Source organism: Telmatherina bonti (assembly GCF_933228915.1).
Source record: "Telmatherina bonti genome assembly, chromosome: 8".
Classification (NCBI taxonomy): domain Eukaryota; kingdom Metazoa; phylum Chordata; class Actinopteri; order Atheriniformes; family Telmatherinidae; genus Telmatherina; species Telmatherina bonti.
The window spans coordinates 21,530,767-21,547,359 of record NC_136626.1 but is presented as its reverse complement, the minus strand read 5'-3'; the positions used below and the strand labels follow the sequence as shown (position 1 = coordinate 21,547,359).

The window sequence follows — 16,593 nt, the reverse complement described above, 5'->3', positions numbered from 1 at the left end:
TCTGAAGGGGAATCCGGGCAAATGCTGGAAGTAGATCCGTCGCCATCGCTCCCCAATGCTTCCACCTCCGCTACGCTGTCGCTATATTTATGGAGTATTTCTAGACACTTTTAGCAACTCTTTTTGTGTCTTATATCTGTATATATGCACGCACACAACGTGGTATCACATGAAATCAGTCTATACTAGGTGTGGGAAAATCTAATCGAAAAATCGAATATCGGGATTTTTTGCTTCACAATTTTAAAATCGATTTTTTTATTAAAAAAATCTTTTTTTGTTGTTGTTTTTATTGATATTTTTACTTGTCTTCTTGGGCATTATAGCAGCAGAATGATGGTCTGGCTACAGTGTTTTTCCTAATTGAAATCAAGGAAAAATGACAAGCAAAAAAGGTTTTGTGCATTTTATTTGTTTTGTGTTTTTTTTTGTTTTGTTTTTTGTTTTTAGTCGGCAAAAATCAGCAATATCGAGTAATCGTGAGAATCGCAATTTAAATCGAATCGGCACCCAAAAAAATCGGAATCTAATTGAATCGAGACAAAAGAATATTGTCACAGCCCTAGTCTCTACTGACATGACAGAGATAGCCAAGCTAACTTTTCAGCAGAAGGGACATATTGGAGTCCAACACAAGTCAAGAGGAACCACTCAATTTCACAGTTTTGACCGTTGTATGCAAACACTTTTTTTTTTTTTTTTTTGTCCATCTGTTGTAGAACTCTCTTGGTGCAGGGGAAGGAAACCCTCAAAAAAAAAAAAAAAACCTCAGACTTTTGCAGACATGACTCTGATAACAGCAAAACCTCTCTGTCTACACCCCAGACACAGTACCTGGGTTTGGAACCAAGGCTCTTAGAGAGAACTTTCCTTCAATCATGAGTGTGCAGATGCCCTTCATGTTGCACTCCAAGATTGAATCATGGACATTCTTATTATTACATTTAGACCAGACCACTGCAATATCTGCCACTGGAGAGCTGATGATCCTGGAGGTAAAGGTAAGCAGGAGGGAAAAGTTTAAATACTGCTCTAACATATAACACTTGATGATTCTTGGTCCATGTGTTTAAACAAAAAAAAAGAAAAAGAGATCATTTTACACTTTTTTGTAGACCAGCATATTTGATTATTTTTAGTAAGTTGAAAAAGTAAAATCATGACCTGTGACCCTAATAAATCTCATATCTGTATGAGTTTCATACAGTTCTTAGCTGTGAAGAGCTCCACCATGTGGACAGCTACTGACATCGGCTGTTTTCAGACAGGAAAACTATCAATCAGATGCTCCAGAGCTCAACAGAAGAGATGAAACAAACCAACAGATCAGAGCATGTTGATGATGGGGAACATGGCTGCAGGCTTATTCCTACTCAGACTGTTTGTGGCACCATATTCATTCTCACAGAGTTTCATCACAATCAACCTCTTGCAAATGTACAAAAAGCTACTCATGAAGTCTTGGTGCCAGTATGGGTGTAGGCTCAACTCAACGGGTTGATTCTGGTTCTGGTTTCTATGCTGCTCGGGTCAGGGCAGTTGTTCAGCTCCGTCAGGCCAAAGCAGCCCAGAATCTGTCCATGAGCTGAAACTGGCAAAAAGAATAACTTCTGAAAAACACACCTTAGAGCTCAACACAATTATTTTCATCATAATTTACAGCAAGAGCCATACTAATGATGATCAGTTATTGATGATGAATAAAATCAGTTTTCCTTTTACCAAGCTGGGGAGGTCCTTCTGTTTGTTCTTTTGTGCCATGGGATATAATGGGTGTTAATGGGGTGCATGGCCAGTGATGGCTGCACACTCAAAACGGAGTGGAAGCTGCTGTCCACTCATCAATTCCCTTGCAAACAAACCTTTAGCCACGACTCAGCCGAAACATTCACAGGAAGGGAAGTTACTGAGCAGCAAAAGAGGAAAAAACTCCAGAATATTTGTTAAGGTGGGTAATTTATAATCTAAATGTAGTCAAACATCACAACTCTACATATAAACACAACTTTGTGCCCAGACTGAATGTCTGACCCAGGACTCTCATCTCCCCTATCTCTGACACAAGTTTTCTGTGAAACACTGACAAAAAGGACAAAATGTCTTGCTAGATTAATTTAATAATTCTTTTTTTCCCCCTTTGTTTGCTAAACTGAAAAAGGTACCACAGTCTCATCTTCATTCCTGTTTGACATCACGACGTGAGGCAGGACTTTCTTTTGCCTGTAGGCTTGTAAAGAATCCCTGATCATGATCTCCTTCTCTGTCAGCTGGTTTTTGAGGTGCATTGCATCAGTCAAACTGGACCTTCAATGCCAGACATTTAGAATGGAAACCATTTTAAAATATCATTTGGCACCAGATCCAATATATCGTTGAAGATGTTGAATTCTTAACAACACTTTTGTGCTTTACACTTCTGACACCTCTCTGCAGATCAAATACACATAACACAAGGAAAAGTTTCATTTATGAAGATTTAAAACACCATAAAAAAAAAACATGGCTGAAACACTAGCTTTCTAAAACAGCTGATGCTGTCTGCAGACATGAAAACAGATCCGGGGTGATAAAGGTCAGAGGATACATCCCCTCTGTGGCGATCTGGGGGAATGCTCCTCTGGAAGAAAGTTTTGTTTCATACTTAAAAGCATGAATCTGGCGCACTTTGAGTTACTAACCAGTATGAATGTGTCATAAAGTACATATTCACATTAAGCCTTATAAGAAATAAGACAGACTTTTGTTTGAGAACTGAGATGAGCAACTTCTCCAATGAAACGTGCAACAGCTCAGCTTTCACACTGGGTTCAGTTTCTTTTCTGGAAAGTCTGTATCTTTTGTTGGGATGCTTCTTTGGCGTACTCTCTGGCACCAAACATTTGGGGGAAAGTTTACATCACAGCCTTTCTGCCTGGGCGAACCATCAATCAACCTTATCATTTCATGACATGTGAACTGGAGGAGAATTTTGTGGAGGAAGTCACCGGGAGAAGTAGGCAGTGTCTTTTAGATCTTCAGATGTGTTCATCCAGAACTGTGCATGTTGCTTCTTCAAAAAGTGCCACCAGTTCTTTATTCCTTAGTTATGATTGCCTGAATCTTACAAACAGCATGTTGTCAAAAAGTCATCCAAATCATAATGTCTCATGAACTTCTGCATCTGTCCACATGGCAGTTCTCTGTCCCTGGTCTGGGTCGCAGCCGTTTCTTGACGCCACCTCATCAGTAAAGTAACCAGCAATGACCTTGGGATCACTGTTGGTGCATTATGCATGTAACCCCATCACCAGTCCTGAAAACCTGTCTATTGCACCATTGATGCAGATTCCATGTGGCTCAAATTTGTTTTTAACAATCTACATGGTATAAAAAGTTTAGGCATGTGTTCTGATACATACATCTCCCCTGTTGGTTCTGGTGTCCACAGGACTCCAGTATTTTTAGCTGAATCTCATTATCTCCTGTCCCACCTTGTAGCTTGCCTGAATGCATTTAAAATGCATCAACTTATATCAGTGGAGCATGCCATATCTAGCCAATTGATCTTGACGAAACGTGGCCAATTCCAGAATATACAATTGGGCTTTGCGTCTGAACAAGCACAAAGTCCTGAGGTGTCTGCTCAAAGTGAACTAATAATGAATCCATCTGCATAATTTAGACACAAAAGTATCACCCAATGTCTTAATCCCAAAACAAAGTAAAAGGGAATTAAAAGGGACATGTTGGAGCTTCTCTGCAAGAAACAAAAGCGTCTCAAGCTTGTCAACAGGAACATCTAGTGGAAATACAACAGCGCTTTTAGTTTAATTTTTTTTTATTATCTTGTTAATTCAGACACACAGAGGTTTTTGTTATTTTGGGAGTAAAATTATTTAGTTAATTAAAAAAAAACAAAAAAAACAAACTTTCTTTTAATTTTTTGGTTAAAAAAAAAAAAAAAGATATTAAATATCTTGTTAATTCATAAAACCTTTTTTTTTTTTTTTTTTTTTTTTAAATACAAATGTTTCATTGATTCAGAAAATCAGACCTTTTTCCAACCTTTCCCGAAAGGTGAAGGATTTTCATGTGTGAAGCACAGTCGATCGTGTCTGAGCAGTTTCGTCTCAGACTAACTCCTTCAGCTCCACGAACAGTAATTGCAGAGAAAGGCGTGGACACAATGAGTCACAGCAAATTCAGCACCTCACCGAGAGAGACATCTCCGCTCCAGAGTTTTTAGTTTTCTGTCGAAGCAGAGTCTATGTAGGCCGTGTTGTGTGAGGTGTTTGTGATCATCTGAGGCACCTGGCTGGCTGAGGAAGGGGTGAAAAAATACCGTGTCTTTCTGGCCTTTTCCTCTTCTTTTTTCTGCTTATTGTCATCGAGTCAAGATGTCCCATTTTTTTTTCCTTTTTCATGTGATAACTGAGAGGTATACAAAGTGACCAAAAAATATATATTCTCTTTGCATTACATTGAACAAAAAACATTTCACAAATGAAACAAAAGGATCAAGAACTTCATATTTGAGGCAGACAGAACTTCTGCCTTATACTGACCAAAATTTCACTGAATATGAAAATATGGAGATTGTTTTCCAGATGTCAATTCAGAGATCTTCAGCACTACCATCTGCACAAAAACGACGGCATGCTGGGGCGGCACCGGACTGAGGAATGACCAGCTCAAAAAGAGCAACCGAGGAGTGATGAGGAAGAGCAGCTTCACTCCTGAGACTGCAGGTACTGGTTTGTGAATTCCTCCAAGTGTTTCTCCAGCTCTGTAGCTTTATGTCTGCAAGGAAACAAACATGCATTAAATTTGGACCAATTATGTCCAAGCAGCTTGTCAAGTGAAGGTTGTAAGTGTTAACAAAGGGAGCAACTCTGAGGCTCCTACATAACTACTCATATTACCTAATATATTTTGTAATCATATCCCTCACATTCAATGTAGCTAAATCTCCTGCAACAAGTCATTTCTCCAACTTTTCACTCAGATCTACTCATCCCCATTAAGCAAAGAATCCTGACCGTAGGTTCTTGGAGTGGCTCTGGACGGTTTCCAGCTGATCTATCTTGGCTGTCAGTTGACAGATATTTGCCTCCAGCTCTTTCTGTGTCTGGTCCACCTGCTGGCAGAGCCGAGCAAAGGTCGTAGCCATCTCCCTGGCAACACAGAGGGCACAGTGTCATGTTGCTTATTTATTTATCCCAGAGACAGACTAGAAGAATGGGAGGGGCTTTGATATGTGTTATGTGTGTATGAATGTATAAATTAGGAATTAGGAATGTCATGGAGAGTCAGTCTCATGGAAACAATGGTGATAAAAAAAAAACAAAAAAAAAAACACTTCAAATTGCAAATCTGAAATACTTGTTCTGTGATCATAAGATGAACTTACTGTTGGACCTGGTGACTACAGTTTGCACTTGTAAAGCTGACAATGAGCTGCAGCTTGTCAGTTGCGTAATCCACAAATTGGCGTTTCAGAGCGCGCTCCTTTGCTTTTGTGGTCCAGGTGAGTCTCTCATACAGGTACAGCAGGCCATAGAGAGACGCTGACAGGGCAATCAGCCTCCAGCCGACTGTTCTCCACACCTTTAATGGAAAAAAATAACTATTTGATTTAGAAATTAAATACTATAGATGTTTGATATTATCAGCCTATTATCTGCCAATATTACCAATAAAACATTATATCTGAAGTGTGGTTTTTACTTTTTTAGGTGACAACTTTTACACAACATGCATATTTTATAGATCAAACCCTGACTGGACACACTGTTGTTTGTTTGTTTGACACAATTTAGAATAAATCCTTTGGCTTCGGCATTTCTGAGCCAACCTTAGATGTTACGGCACCCACTTGGTGAAATCAAACACACTGTATCGTCACTTGCAGCGTAACACGCTTTGGAAATGGACTCGCCCATGTCTTTGATTTGAGATATTGCAGAGTATCTCCAGACTTTAAATCTGAAGTTTGCATTTACTGTAAAGTGAAACGTGTGTAAATATGTCCAAACTGGCATCACACAGGCCACCTTAAATTACTTAGTGTTTCTGATTTAGTTTGTCTGGGGTGGGATGGGGGACATATATTGGTTGAAATTTTTATCGTTAAATTAAGAGTTTGGGGGGGGGGGGGAATAGGTAAAAAAAATCTAATATAGAAATATATGTAAAAATAATATAATAATAAAACAATATAAAAACTAAATACTTAAGTTTATGACTCAAATTAAATGAATATAATGGTAGGGCTTGCATTTATTGACTAATATAATTTAATTGTATTTAATATTTTAAAGGAGGTTTGTCATCCATTATGATAAATAATAAATGTATGCATGTGTAACTGATAGACTTTTTCTTCCCAAAGTAGTATTATATTTTATCTTTAATGTTGTATTTTTTGCCTCTGCATTTCTTAAATTGCAACAATAAAAAGTAATATGGTATTTTTCTCAGTTATGTTCCTTTTTAATTGTACTAAAACATTTATTACATATTATGTATTAATTTATTTATACATTTGTGTATCTTATATACCTATTGCAGTACTCTATATCCACGTCAACCGCAGAGCTGCTTAAAGTAATGAGAACATATAAATGTTTCATTAATTGTGTTCTGGAAGTAGATAATAGCAAAAAAAAATCTAATAAAAATAACATGACAAGTGGTGGTAGTCTCCTGGTTTTGGCTGCTTTTGTTTCTTGTCTCAGATTAATTATATTAGTAATACGTTACCAATTAGGTTATTAGGTTAAATACAGCATTTGTTCTGCAAGTTCAAACAGTTTTATAATGAACATACCACTCCTCCAACAATGACGACGCTCATTGAAGTGCGGGAAGTGAGAGATGCAACATTGTTTGCCATGGCTACCATCAGGTCTTCCTGGGTCATTAGGGCCATTTCGTTATTCGGTGGTGCAGCAATGGAGGGGGGTCCTGAAGAAGGTGTTTGTGCCTGATGCAATGCTGGTCTAGATGTCTGCGTAATGACAAGAAGAGTTTCTCAGAATCAGTTACTGAATTTAGAAATAATCATGTTAAATTGGTCCACCCAGGCAAGTACCTGGAAGTTTTGGTCCATCAGTTTGAGAGCCCTCTGTGCATTAACAGATCCCAGGAAGCGGTGGACTAAAGCTTGCCAGCCCAATGAAAACTGAAACTCGATGTTCTCCTGGAAGTCACTGCAGATCGTGGCGCAGTTTAGGTCGTAACTCAGGTCAAACGTTCTGTTGGGCACTAGCATGTGGACTTGGCTTTGGGCCACAGATGGAAGCAGAGGCTGCATGCTCTCTGGAGAAAAGAAGTGGTGGAACATTTGTTGAATAGTCTTTAAATGCTACCCTGATCTACAAAACAGACACAATGGCTAATGCTTTACGAACCTAATTTATTACTCCTTTAAACACCATCTAAATAAATCCACAGCATCATCTCTTGTTCCCCTGAAGCCTTTTATCAGAGGGCACATTAACACCTTCTCTGCATCAGTGTCACTGAGCACAGCCAGACAAGGTGACGCATTCGTAGCATGACGAGGCATGTGACGATGGCATTCAACGAGGAGGGTAAATATAGCGGCGAGCTGGGAGTTACAGAAAACAGTCTCGTGCCCAAAAGTGGTTCTGACTAAGTTTAGGTAGTCTGACTGAAAGACAACTAAAAAGGAGTGGAGCACCGGTATTCTGTGCTGAGGTCATTCTTCATCTACACACTCATTTTTAAAGGAGGGAAACACTTTGTTTACATATTCCTGCTTTATTAACCACATTTAACATCAAGTATTTGGAGGTTTTGACTAGAAGATGTTGGTACATTTATGATGAATGTACGACTTGCGTACATGTTTGCAGTCAGTTACCTATCATGTATCTCTGAGAGGCCTGGACAGAGGCGTTGACGGCATTGGAGCAGCGGAAAGCCAGGTTCTTCCCCATTCCCTCCTCCACATGAGATAGCAGCTCCTGCCAACAACAGCAGGGTTCAAATGTCAGAAAACAAGCTAAATATTTTCCTTCTACATCAGTCCTACAGCAGTTACACACACTTACTAAATCTATTATTTCCTCTTTCTGTTTTCCTTTGGACCAATCCATCCCAGTCATGGACCACCACTGTGTCACTCTTGCTTTGTGAATTTTCAAATTATCCTCACTGGTAGGAAGTTCAATGAAGGAGCTAAAAGCAAGAATTAGCTTTTAAAGTTATTTTTACTCAAAGCTTCTCCTTTATTTGCTTTCTTGTAAATAAAATTGATAAAATAAGATTTTTGCTTCACAGGAAGTAGGTCCCATTTGTATTCTTGGACATAGCCTTTTTCTGCAGTATAGACTATTTCCCTATTTTTTTTACCCCAAATACAGCAGCTTCCTCTTATTGCTAGATTAACATGTAATTTTAAAATTGTCCATAGTGTTTAGTTCTTTCTGTGTTGGCCTTGGGACCGATGATCTGATGGTAACACAGCAGGTTAACGTGGGAAGGGAAAAATTACACTGAGAAGTAGTTGAGAAAAGTGTGAACAAAAAAGAAATAATTCAGGAAAACTAATAAATCTGAAAAAGATGAAAATGAAAAACTGGAAAGCTGGAAGTTGAACAAATTTGTGATCAATTTTTTAGATTTCTGTGTCTATGCTCACAGATGCAGGAAAAAATGTCTCATCTCTGACCATCGAAGAGGCAAAATACAGATTTTCCATTCATGAGGGTGTTCGTTCATTTTGAAAAAGCATGTGGACTTCCTACAATTTACCATCACAGCCTATTGTGTGCTGAGCAACGGGCTTCTTAAAGGTAATAAACAAGGCTGATGTGTTCTGGATATAGTTTTTGATTTTTATGAAAATGATGGATATTTTGTTAAAGGATGTAGAGTTAATGGTTGCCAATAAAGTTTTCTTACAGACTTGTAGAGCTTGAGGACATGAGGTGAAGGATGGAAGTCAGAGTGGAACTCATCAACAATCACATGGAGGCGGCAGATCTCCTCACCCATGGCAATGGACACCTGCAACAAACACAGGAGCCACAGAGGATCAGGACTTAAGCTCCTCCATTTAAAACTTTATTCCAGGCAACAATATACATATTTTTCCTCCTTATAATGAGCCGATTATAAAATATTTGTCTAATCAGAAATAATCATATGGAAAGCATTCAAATCTTTTTAAAGGAAGTGGCAGAGAAAAGGTGAATGGAAACATTTGAGTGGGGCGTTACCTTGGACTCCACCTCCTCACTGATGGCTTTAATCTTCTTTTTAATGTCGTCAATAAGCAGGTTGAGCTGATTCCTGACAAATTCCAGCCGATCCATTTGGTACTCTCTGTCCTCCAGTGCTGCCACTCTGAAAGCCCACCACACCGACAGGAAATGTTGCAACAACTGAATCATCTAAAATAATTTGGGTTTACATACAAATCCATTTAGAATAGTCAAATAATTTATTTAATCATGACAGTATGTTGAACGTGTAGCGCAACAACAATATATCTATCCGCTCAGATGTCTACAGTTTACCTTTGTAACTCCACATTGCGTGGACAAAAGAGACAAAATGAGTAAAACCCTTTAATTATTTTTCAAACTACTTAATAAAAAAAACCAAAAAAACAGGAGAGAAAGAAACAAGCGGAAGAAGACGCTCACCTTTTCTCTGCTGCCTCGATGTTGATGGCGTCCATGATACTCTTGACTTTTTCTGTAATCTGCTTGGCCCTGATAGTGTGCTGTTCAAACTTTGTTTTCACTGCTGACTGCGAGATACACTCCTGCGAGGCCATAACACACACGTTAACTGTGACAGTTACAGTGGCTGCTGCTGCTGGACGGCATGACTGAGCCGTCCGGGGATGAACAGAGAACAAGATACACACCTGCTACTTCAGACTTAAGAGAAGACTAAAGAAAATGGAAACAAAAGTGGGGAAATGACAGCAGCAGAGTGTGTACCTTGTGTCCCACAGCATAAATTTCCTAAAGTCACAGTAGTGTGTTGACTTAGTCAAAGAAAAATGAATAAATCATAGTAACCAAAGACAACAAAGGCAAATGAAATATAATATAATATAATATAATATAATATAATATAATATAATATAATATAATATAATATAATATAATATAATATAATATAATATAATATAATATTATATTCCTGATTCGTTTCTCTAACCTATTTAAAATTATACCAACTAATTTCCCTCCAATCTCAATTACTGAATGGAAATCATCGTTCCACACTATAAACTGGTTTCAGTGTATTTCAGTGCAAACACAAGAAGCCGAACTGTTAGTCATCTACACTGTCCCTGGTTCTTCACTCAGGTTATGTTAAAGATGTTACAACCTTCCCTTTCTGCTCGGCGACAGATGTGCCTCCAAAATTTGGGGAAAATTTGAAAATAAGAAGTTATTTAGGTATTCAAGTTCTTGCTTCAATGGAAACGGTGAAATGGACTAGTCTGCAAATTTCTGGATATAAAAGAGACCATTTCTCTTTGAGAGCAGAAAAAACTTCAATCCCTTAAAAAAATTTAAAAAAAAAAAAAAAAAAAAAAAAAAAGAAAGAAAAACACATTTTAAGATGCAAAAAATCCAGAAATATAAAAACTCAACATTGAAATCAAACCAAATGAAATCAAAATGAGATGAAAAGCCAAAGGTCGTCCTCACCTAAGTGAATCTAGATTTCAGCAATGAAGACGCAGGTTGATGAAAAGGCACAGTGATTAGCCGAGAAGGCCCTGAAAGTGCCCGCTTGAAATCTAACGATCTGACAAAAACCTTGGCAGGAAGCAAGTTATCGACTGCTCACATCAACGTTACTGTTTGGAGGACTTCTGCTCCCCCCCCCCACCTCCCCAGAATAATCTTCCATCAGACACACTCTGACAAACATGTAGACAGAGAACAGTTTTAGTAAGCAACTGAATTTCTCAAGTGTTTCAAAGGATTTTAACAAAAACAAATAAATTAAGTCCTAGTTCACCTTCTTAGCACCTGCTGGTGTTAAAGACTAGGGAGATGGAGATTTGCTTAGTCTGTCCTGAACTGCAGGAGGCCTAGGTGTTATTGGTTTTTCAAGAATAAACTCGTGTTTTAGTTCAATTTAAATGCAAGACACTGACATTTTTAGATTGTTATTCCCACAATACAACCATTACAAACACGCTGTTTCTCCTGCCAGAATCTCTTTCTGATATCACACTTTCAAACAACTTGTAACCTGACTGAAAACCTCCTGGATGTGTTCAGAACACACTCATATACACACCTCAAACCTCCTCTCAAAGCTCTGGAACTCCTTCAGCCTTTCCTTGAAGCCCTCAGCCAGAGCGCCACCTGTTGAATGAAATAATCACAGAAGACATGAAACGCCACACAGATGTAGAATTTAAACGTTTTCAACTGGATCTGCCTCTTAAATAAGTTTAGCTTTTTTTCTCCAACCATGATTATATATATTTGTGTAAAGCACCACATCAATTTTCTGTTTATTAAAAAAAATTACTTTTTTCAAAACTTGAAAACAAAGTGCATGCACACACCTATAAAAAAAAAACCAAACAAAAACAAAAACCCAGAATGTGGGCAAACAACAAGAAAACTTCATTCATTGCTCCAATTCCACAATAAAATAATATGTTATATTGAACTCGCCTGTTTCAGGCATGCCCTGTGCACGCTGCATGCGGGAATTCAGCACCTCTTTTGCAGAAACAAAGAAAATGCGGTTGGGTGCCTGCTCATGGTCAACAACTTTCAGCTCCTCGACCAGAAATTTGACACAGCGGTCGGTGTGCTGTTTCCTTACCTGCACAGACAGGTGCAACAGTCACTAAGTGTGCTTTCTTTTTATTGTTATATGAAAATTACATTACAAAAACAAAAAAATCAAATACTTTTTTAAATTATAAAGACCATTGTTTAAACAGTTGATGAAACCTTTAAATAAACCATCATGTTTGTTCAGAATTCATTTAGCTGAGCACTTAGTTTTACTTCAGTTACCTATATTGACTTGTAATAACAGTAATAATTTATTCATTTTATTTGTGCTTCTTTTCTCTCGCGTTGCAGATCATTGACAATTAAATTTCTGACATGAGAAACATTTTAACTCACATCCTCCATGTATTCTGGTTCATTTGCCGAGGCATCCCAGCGATTGTTGAGGATGAAGATGTTCGGCTTCGAGAGACGCTCGTTCACTTTGTGGAAAAAGTGTTTCTCCTTCATGGATAGAAAGGGTAAAGATCAGCAATGTAATAAGTTTTACACAAAGACAGAAAAGTCAGTTTAGTTATGATCCTATTGTCTTGTTTTATTTCCAGTGATCAGGCGAGGCAGGAATGTGGGTTTGCTGTCCCTTTAAGAGCTGCAATCGGATCAAGAGGCTCTGTGACGGACTGTGTTTAGCCTCACATTGCACGGATGCCGGAGCAGACAGAAACAAGTTGAGCCAGTCTGTGTCTACATACACCCATGGGAAGCCCCACTCTGGCTGGTTCAGCAGAGGAAGCATACACTCTGGCCTGTTTGCTTCACATAAGTCACTCACATAGCCAGCAACTTGATATGCTTAATGCTGGTTAAAATTATACAAGTGGTAAAAACAAACTTCAATGGACACTTAAAAACTTTTAAGAAATATTCAGTGAAAAAAACAAAAAGAGATAGTTCATAAAAGCTACTACAAAAAGATATGAGTACTTGAAATCATTCTGCCTCATTTAAAGGGTTATTTAGAGGAATTGTTACTGTAAAATCAACATGCTTTTGGAAAATGGGTTGCATAATACCACAGGCAAAATTACAATGACACTTATCACACAGAGCCACAATAATAAATGGTAAGTAAATCTGCAAAATTAAGAAGAGTCAAGTCAGGATTGACCAGACACTGAGGCAACGTCATTAAATTAGTGACGTAAAACATTTCACATTGAATGAATTTAATCATCTGGCTGATTTCTGAATCAAACTATTCTAACCATGTAAGTGTATATAAATAACCACAACCCAGATAACTATCTGCTAAGATTTTGGCCAAAACATGACCATCATGTGGGTGAGTTTTTACCGTATTCATGAGCGTGGACTCTGAGTTTGCCACCAGTACGAAAACATCAGCATCCAAGCAAAACTTGTCAATCCAGCTGTCCAGCTCTGATGTGACATCTGTCCCTGGGCTAGTGGGTGCAACAGCAACAGAGGGGTTAAATGCATCAAATTTTCCCAATATAGGGAATAATGAGCACACTGAAACTTTGGAAAACAAAGCCATTATCATCATGAATTTAATTTAGAAATGTATGTAGATTTTCTAGACTGCATGTTGACTGTAATTGTCACCTGTCCACAAGCACCAGGTCATCTCGAAGCAGAGCACACTTGGTCTTTGGCCAAAACACACGGACAAGACAGCCGGCATCCAGGCTTTCATCCATGTGAAGTGCGTGAGCCAGCTGGTTTACAGTCTACACAGTGGTTGTAACACACTGATGTTAGGGCTCTAATGTAATACATACTTTTAACACAAAAGCCTGATGCTGCCATTTGTTTTATATGGCTGTAGAGAAAGTGCATTTATAATTAAATATTATTTCTTGGTTATGGAAATTCAGGCATTTAATAAAATCTTATGTATGTATTTGCTTATTTAATTCCCATCTCACCACATGCATGGACTGTATTTCATGTATATGCAAAATCACAAACATACATAAAAAAGCAGTAACCGACGATAATGATTCAATAAGAGCAGAAAATTGTAAACGGAGAAGAGAAAACCACAACCACATAAAAAAGCTTAAGCTGTTCTTCCATTCTGCTGATGATCTCATGTCAACTTTGTTCACCTCCATTGGTTAAAGCAATCTAACAATGGTGAAGTCTCCCCCATCGGTTTTCCATTTCAGACACCTGACACTGCAGTAAACACCCTGCACTGCCGCCACAGTTCATACTGTCAACATCTGCCTGTTTCATAGACTCAAGAATTAATTATTTTTATGTGGCAAGTACAGGAGGTGATAATGAGTCAACAATCAAACAAAGACTTGAGAGTGCAAACAGCTAGCAGGAATAAAACTGTAATTTTTTTTATGCACATCTTCCTAATTCATGTTGAAAAAACCCACACACTTCATATCTACTAATTCTTTTATCCCATTCACTTACTACCTTTTCATTACTTGTAACACCATTTTATTTTTAAATTTAAAAGGCATTTTATAAGTATAATTTCATAAAGGAAAAACAATAATTCCAGCTTCCTGAGAAAAAGCAACAACAGTGATAGTAGTTTGACTCTGTTATCAATATAAGAATAAGCTCTAATTAGCTTGTATCAGCAGCAGCTACTTGATTACCACAAAAGTAAATTTCTGTTCATCTGTACTGTTAATGCACCTCTGACTTCACTCAGCAAGACAATCGAGCAGTCACCTGAGCAGAGTGAAGAGGCTCAACATAAGTACTTGCTGTTTGAGACAACAAATTAGACTCAACAGATGGTCTCATTAGCGAACATGACAGGAATATATATGGTCCACCAGGAGAATAAGATGTTGCCAGAAATGCTGGGAAAAAAAGCCATCTGCTCATAACAGAGAAATACTATTAGTTTAAATGATTAAAAAAAACTAAGTTTACCTTAATGCTTTGCTCCTCCTCAGAGCCCTCTGTTTTGAGGTAAGCCTTATCATCATCAGTTCCCTCCACACTCAGGAAGCAGTTAGTGGTGTGACCGATGCCACTGGGCAGTACTCGATCCCTGAGCATGGCGTTGATCACTGTGCTTTTACCATTACTAGTCCTACAAGCAAATAAAGCACATGCAAATTAACCATGGAGCCGAAAGTATAAAAGAAAAATAGTGTAACACTGATGTAACATCAGGTTTATGTGTAAACAATTTTCTGTGCAGGGGTATTTAGAAATCAAGCATCAGGTATCTGTAAGAAAGTAAAACTCAAGTCAGAGCTGATGTATTTACCTGCCAAAAAAAGCCACTTTCATGTGCCTGCGTGCAAGCACTTCCTTGATGTCAGCAATTTTGTCAGCGTAAGCCTGAATCTCCACCTTCTGTTCTTGAGTGGCGATGTTCTCCAAAGCTTTATTCCCATTTATTTCTGCCAGAACAGTAACACAACAAACAAGCAAACAGTCAGAGGACATTTATGACATTATTATAACAACTTCACTTTCAGTTTTCATGACCTTGCAGTAAAAGAAACAGCAAATTCCCACCTTCTACAAAGTCTGAAGTCTCCCTTACGTAGCTGAGCAGCTGATCAAATACATCGCTGATCTTCTTCTTGGCTACAACGAAATGTTTCAGGGGAGAAAACTCTCCACGAGCTGAGTCTGTTCGTCTAAGTGAAGGGGCTGCAGCCATGGTACTCAATCTGGAGCCAGGAAAAACACATATGGGGGGTGGGGGGGTCAAACACTTATGTCAACAGACACGTGATGGTCATACAATATATATCAACATTATAATGATTACTTTAGCTGTACGACCGTAAAGATATACTTCACAAGGGTTAACTTGCCGGTTAAAGATTATAAACAGTGAAGTTATAGGTAAGCCAAGCAATACGAGAAGTGACACGTGACACATTAGGATACCATACAGTGTGTTGAAAGACATCAGTTGATAGTGATATTTAGCTTGTCTCGTGTGATGGGAATTGGAAATAAAATTGAAAATGTTATTATCAAGCGGTCACAAGCTGTACTTTTTATGCTAACAAGCTAAGAAGTACAGCTAGCCAACTAGCGGCAATGCGGTCCTATGCTGGCATTAGAAAGAAGTGTTATTTTTTTCTTACCACGGTCCTAACAGAGCCAGTGTCCACTTCTCATAACACAACCCCTATTGGTCTGTGTAGACAACACGGAGAACCACTATCGTGGTGGGACGATTACTTGCTGTCAGCTTGGCTAACCTGTTTGTATCCCGCAATGGCAGGAGCGACAAGTTGACGTATACAGAAAACAGTAAACTTCCGGAATTACTTACAAATTAAAATCCCACTGGGTTTGACATTGCCATGCAAGGACAAGTTTCAACGTGGCTCATGTCTAAAGAGCCAAATATCTGAAATAGCAACTACACATGCTTACATTTATACTTGATAAAAAAAAAATATATAAGACGCAAATAGTTAATTGAACTATTTTTTTCGAAATTGATTCGCAATACAATTCTCATCTAAAAATTAACCCTGTATCGGAAAACAGTTTTCATATTGAAATTATACTACAAAGAACTTCCGGTTAGCGGTCAACTTGACGCAGGCTGCATCGGGGAAAAGTGGGCGGAGACAAGAGACGAATCGAATGGCGCTCAGAAGCCAATCAATAAGCAGAGAATGCGTCCAGCCTCCTTTAAAGTAATTGTAAAAGAACATGATTTCCTAATGAACAAATATTAATTTGGTAAATTAATTCATACTTCATGGAGCGCGAAACAATGATGGTATTCATGCAAAGTCATGAAATTTAGTTCAGACTAAACCTGCTGATCCTTTGACTTCCAATCATAACATTACCATGAGGTTGCTATTTGAGACTC

The 16,593-nt window shown here is 38.3% G+C and overlaps 1 protein-coding gene across 1 annotated transcript; it reads right to left on the bottom strand.

The window, feature by feature from the left end:
• Nucleotides 1–3,818: 3,818 nt before the first annotated feature.
• Nucleotides 3,819–15,979, bottom strand: mfn1b (mitofusin 1b). Its single transcript, XM_079244977.1, has 18 exons — nucleotides 15,848–15,979; nucleotides 15,264–15,421; nucleotides 15,010–15,145; nucleotides 14,667–14,829; nucleotides 13,365–13,489; nucleotides 13,093–13,201; nucleotides 12,135–12,242; nucleotides 11,670–11,823; nucleotides 11,284–11,351; nucleotides 9,657–9,778; nucleotides 9,228–9,354; nucleotides 8,911–9,015; nucleotides 7,868–7,970; nucleotides 7,073–7,299; nucleotides 6,809–6,988; nucleotides 5,390–5,586; nucleotides 5,019–5,153; nucleotides 3,819–4,779 (listed from the first exon to the last, which is right to left on the bottom strand). Exons 2-18 carry the CDS (start codon nucleotides 15,409–15,411, stop codon nucleotides 4,710–4,712), a joined length of 2,277 nt encoding a protein of 758 aa, XP_079101103.1. The 5' UTR covers nucleotides 15,412–15,421; nucleotides 15,848–15,979; the 3' UTR covers nucleotides 3,819–4,709.
• Nucleotides 15,980–16,593: the final 614 nt, after the last annotated feature.

Bases quoted from the DNA above. Each gene is read 5' to 3' on its own strand.
- mfn1b (XM_079244977.1), bottom strand. From the start codon at position 15,411: ATGGCTGCAGCCCCTTCACTTAGACGAACAGACTCAGCTCGTGGAGAG. The intron at 15,146-15,263 runs GTGGGAATTTGC...CTGTTCTGGCAG, and splicing joins GACTTCAGACTTTGTAGAAG to AAATAAATGGGAATAAAGCT. The intron at 9,355-9,656 runs GTGAGCGTCTTC...GTGGGCTTTCAG, and splicing joins ATCGAGGCAGCAGAGAAAAG to AGTGGCAGCACTGGAGGACA.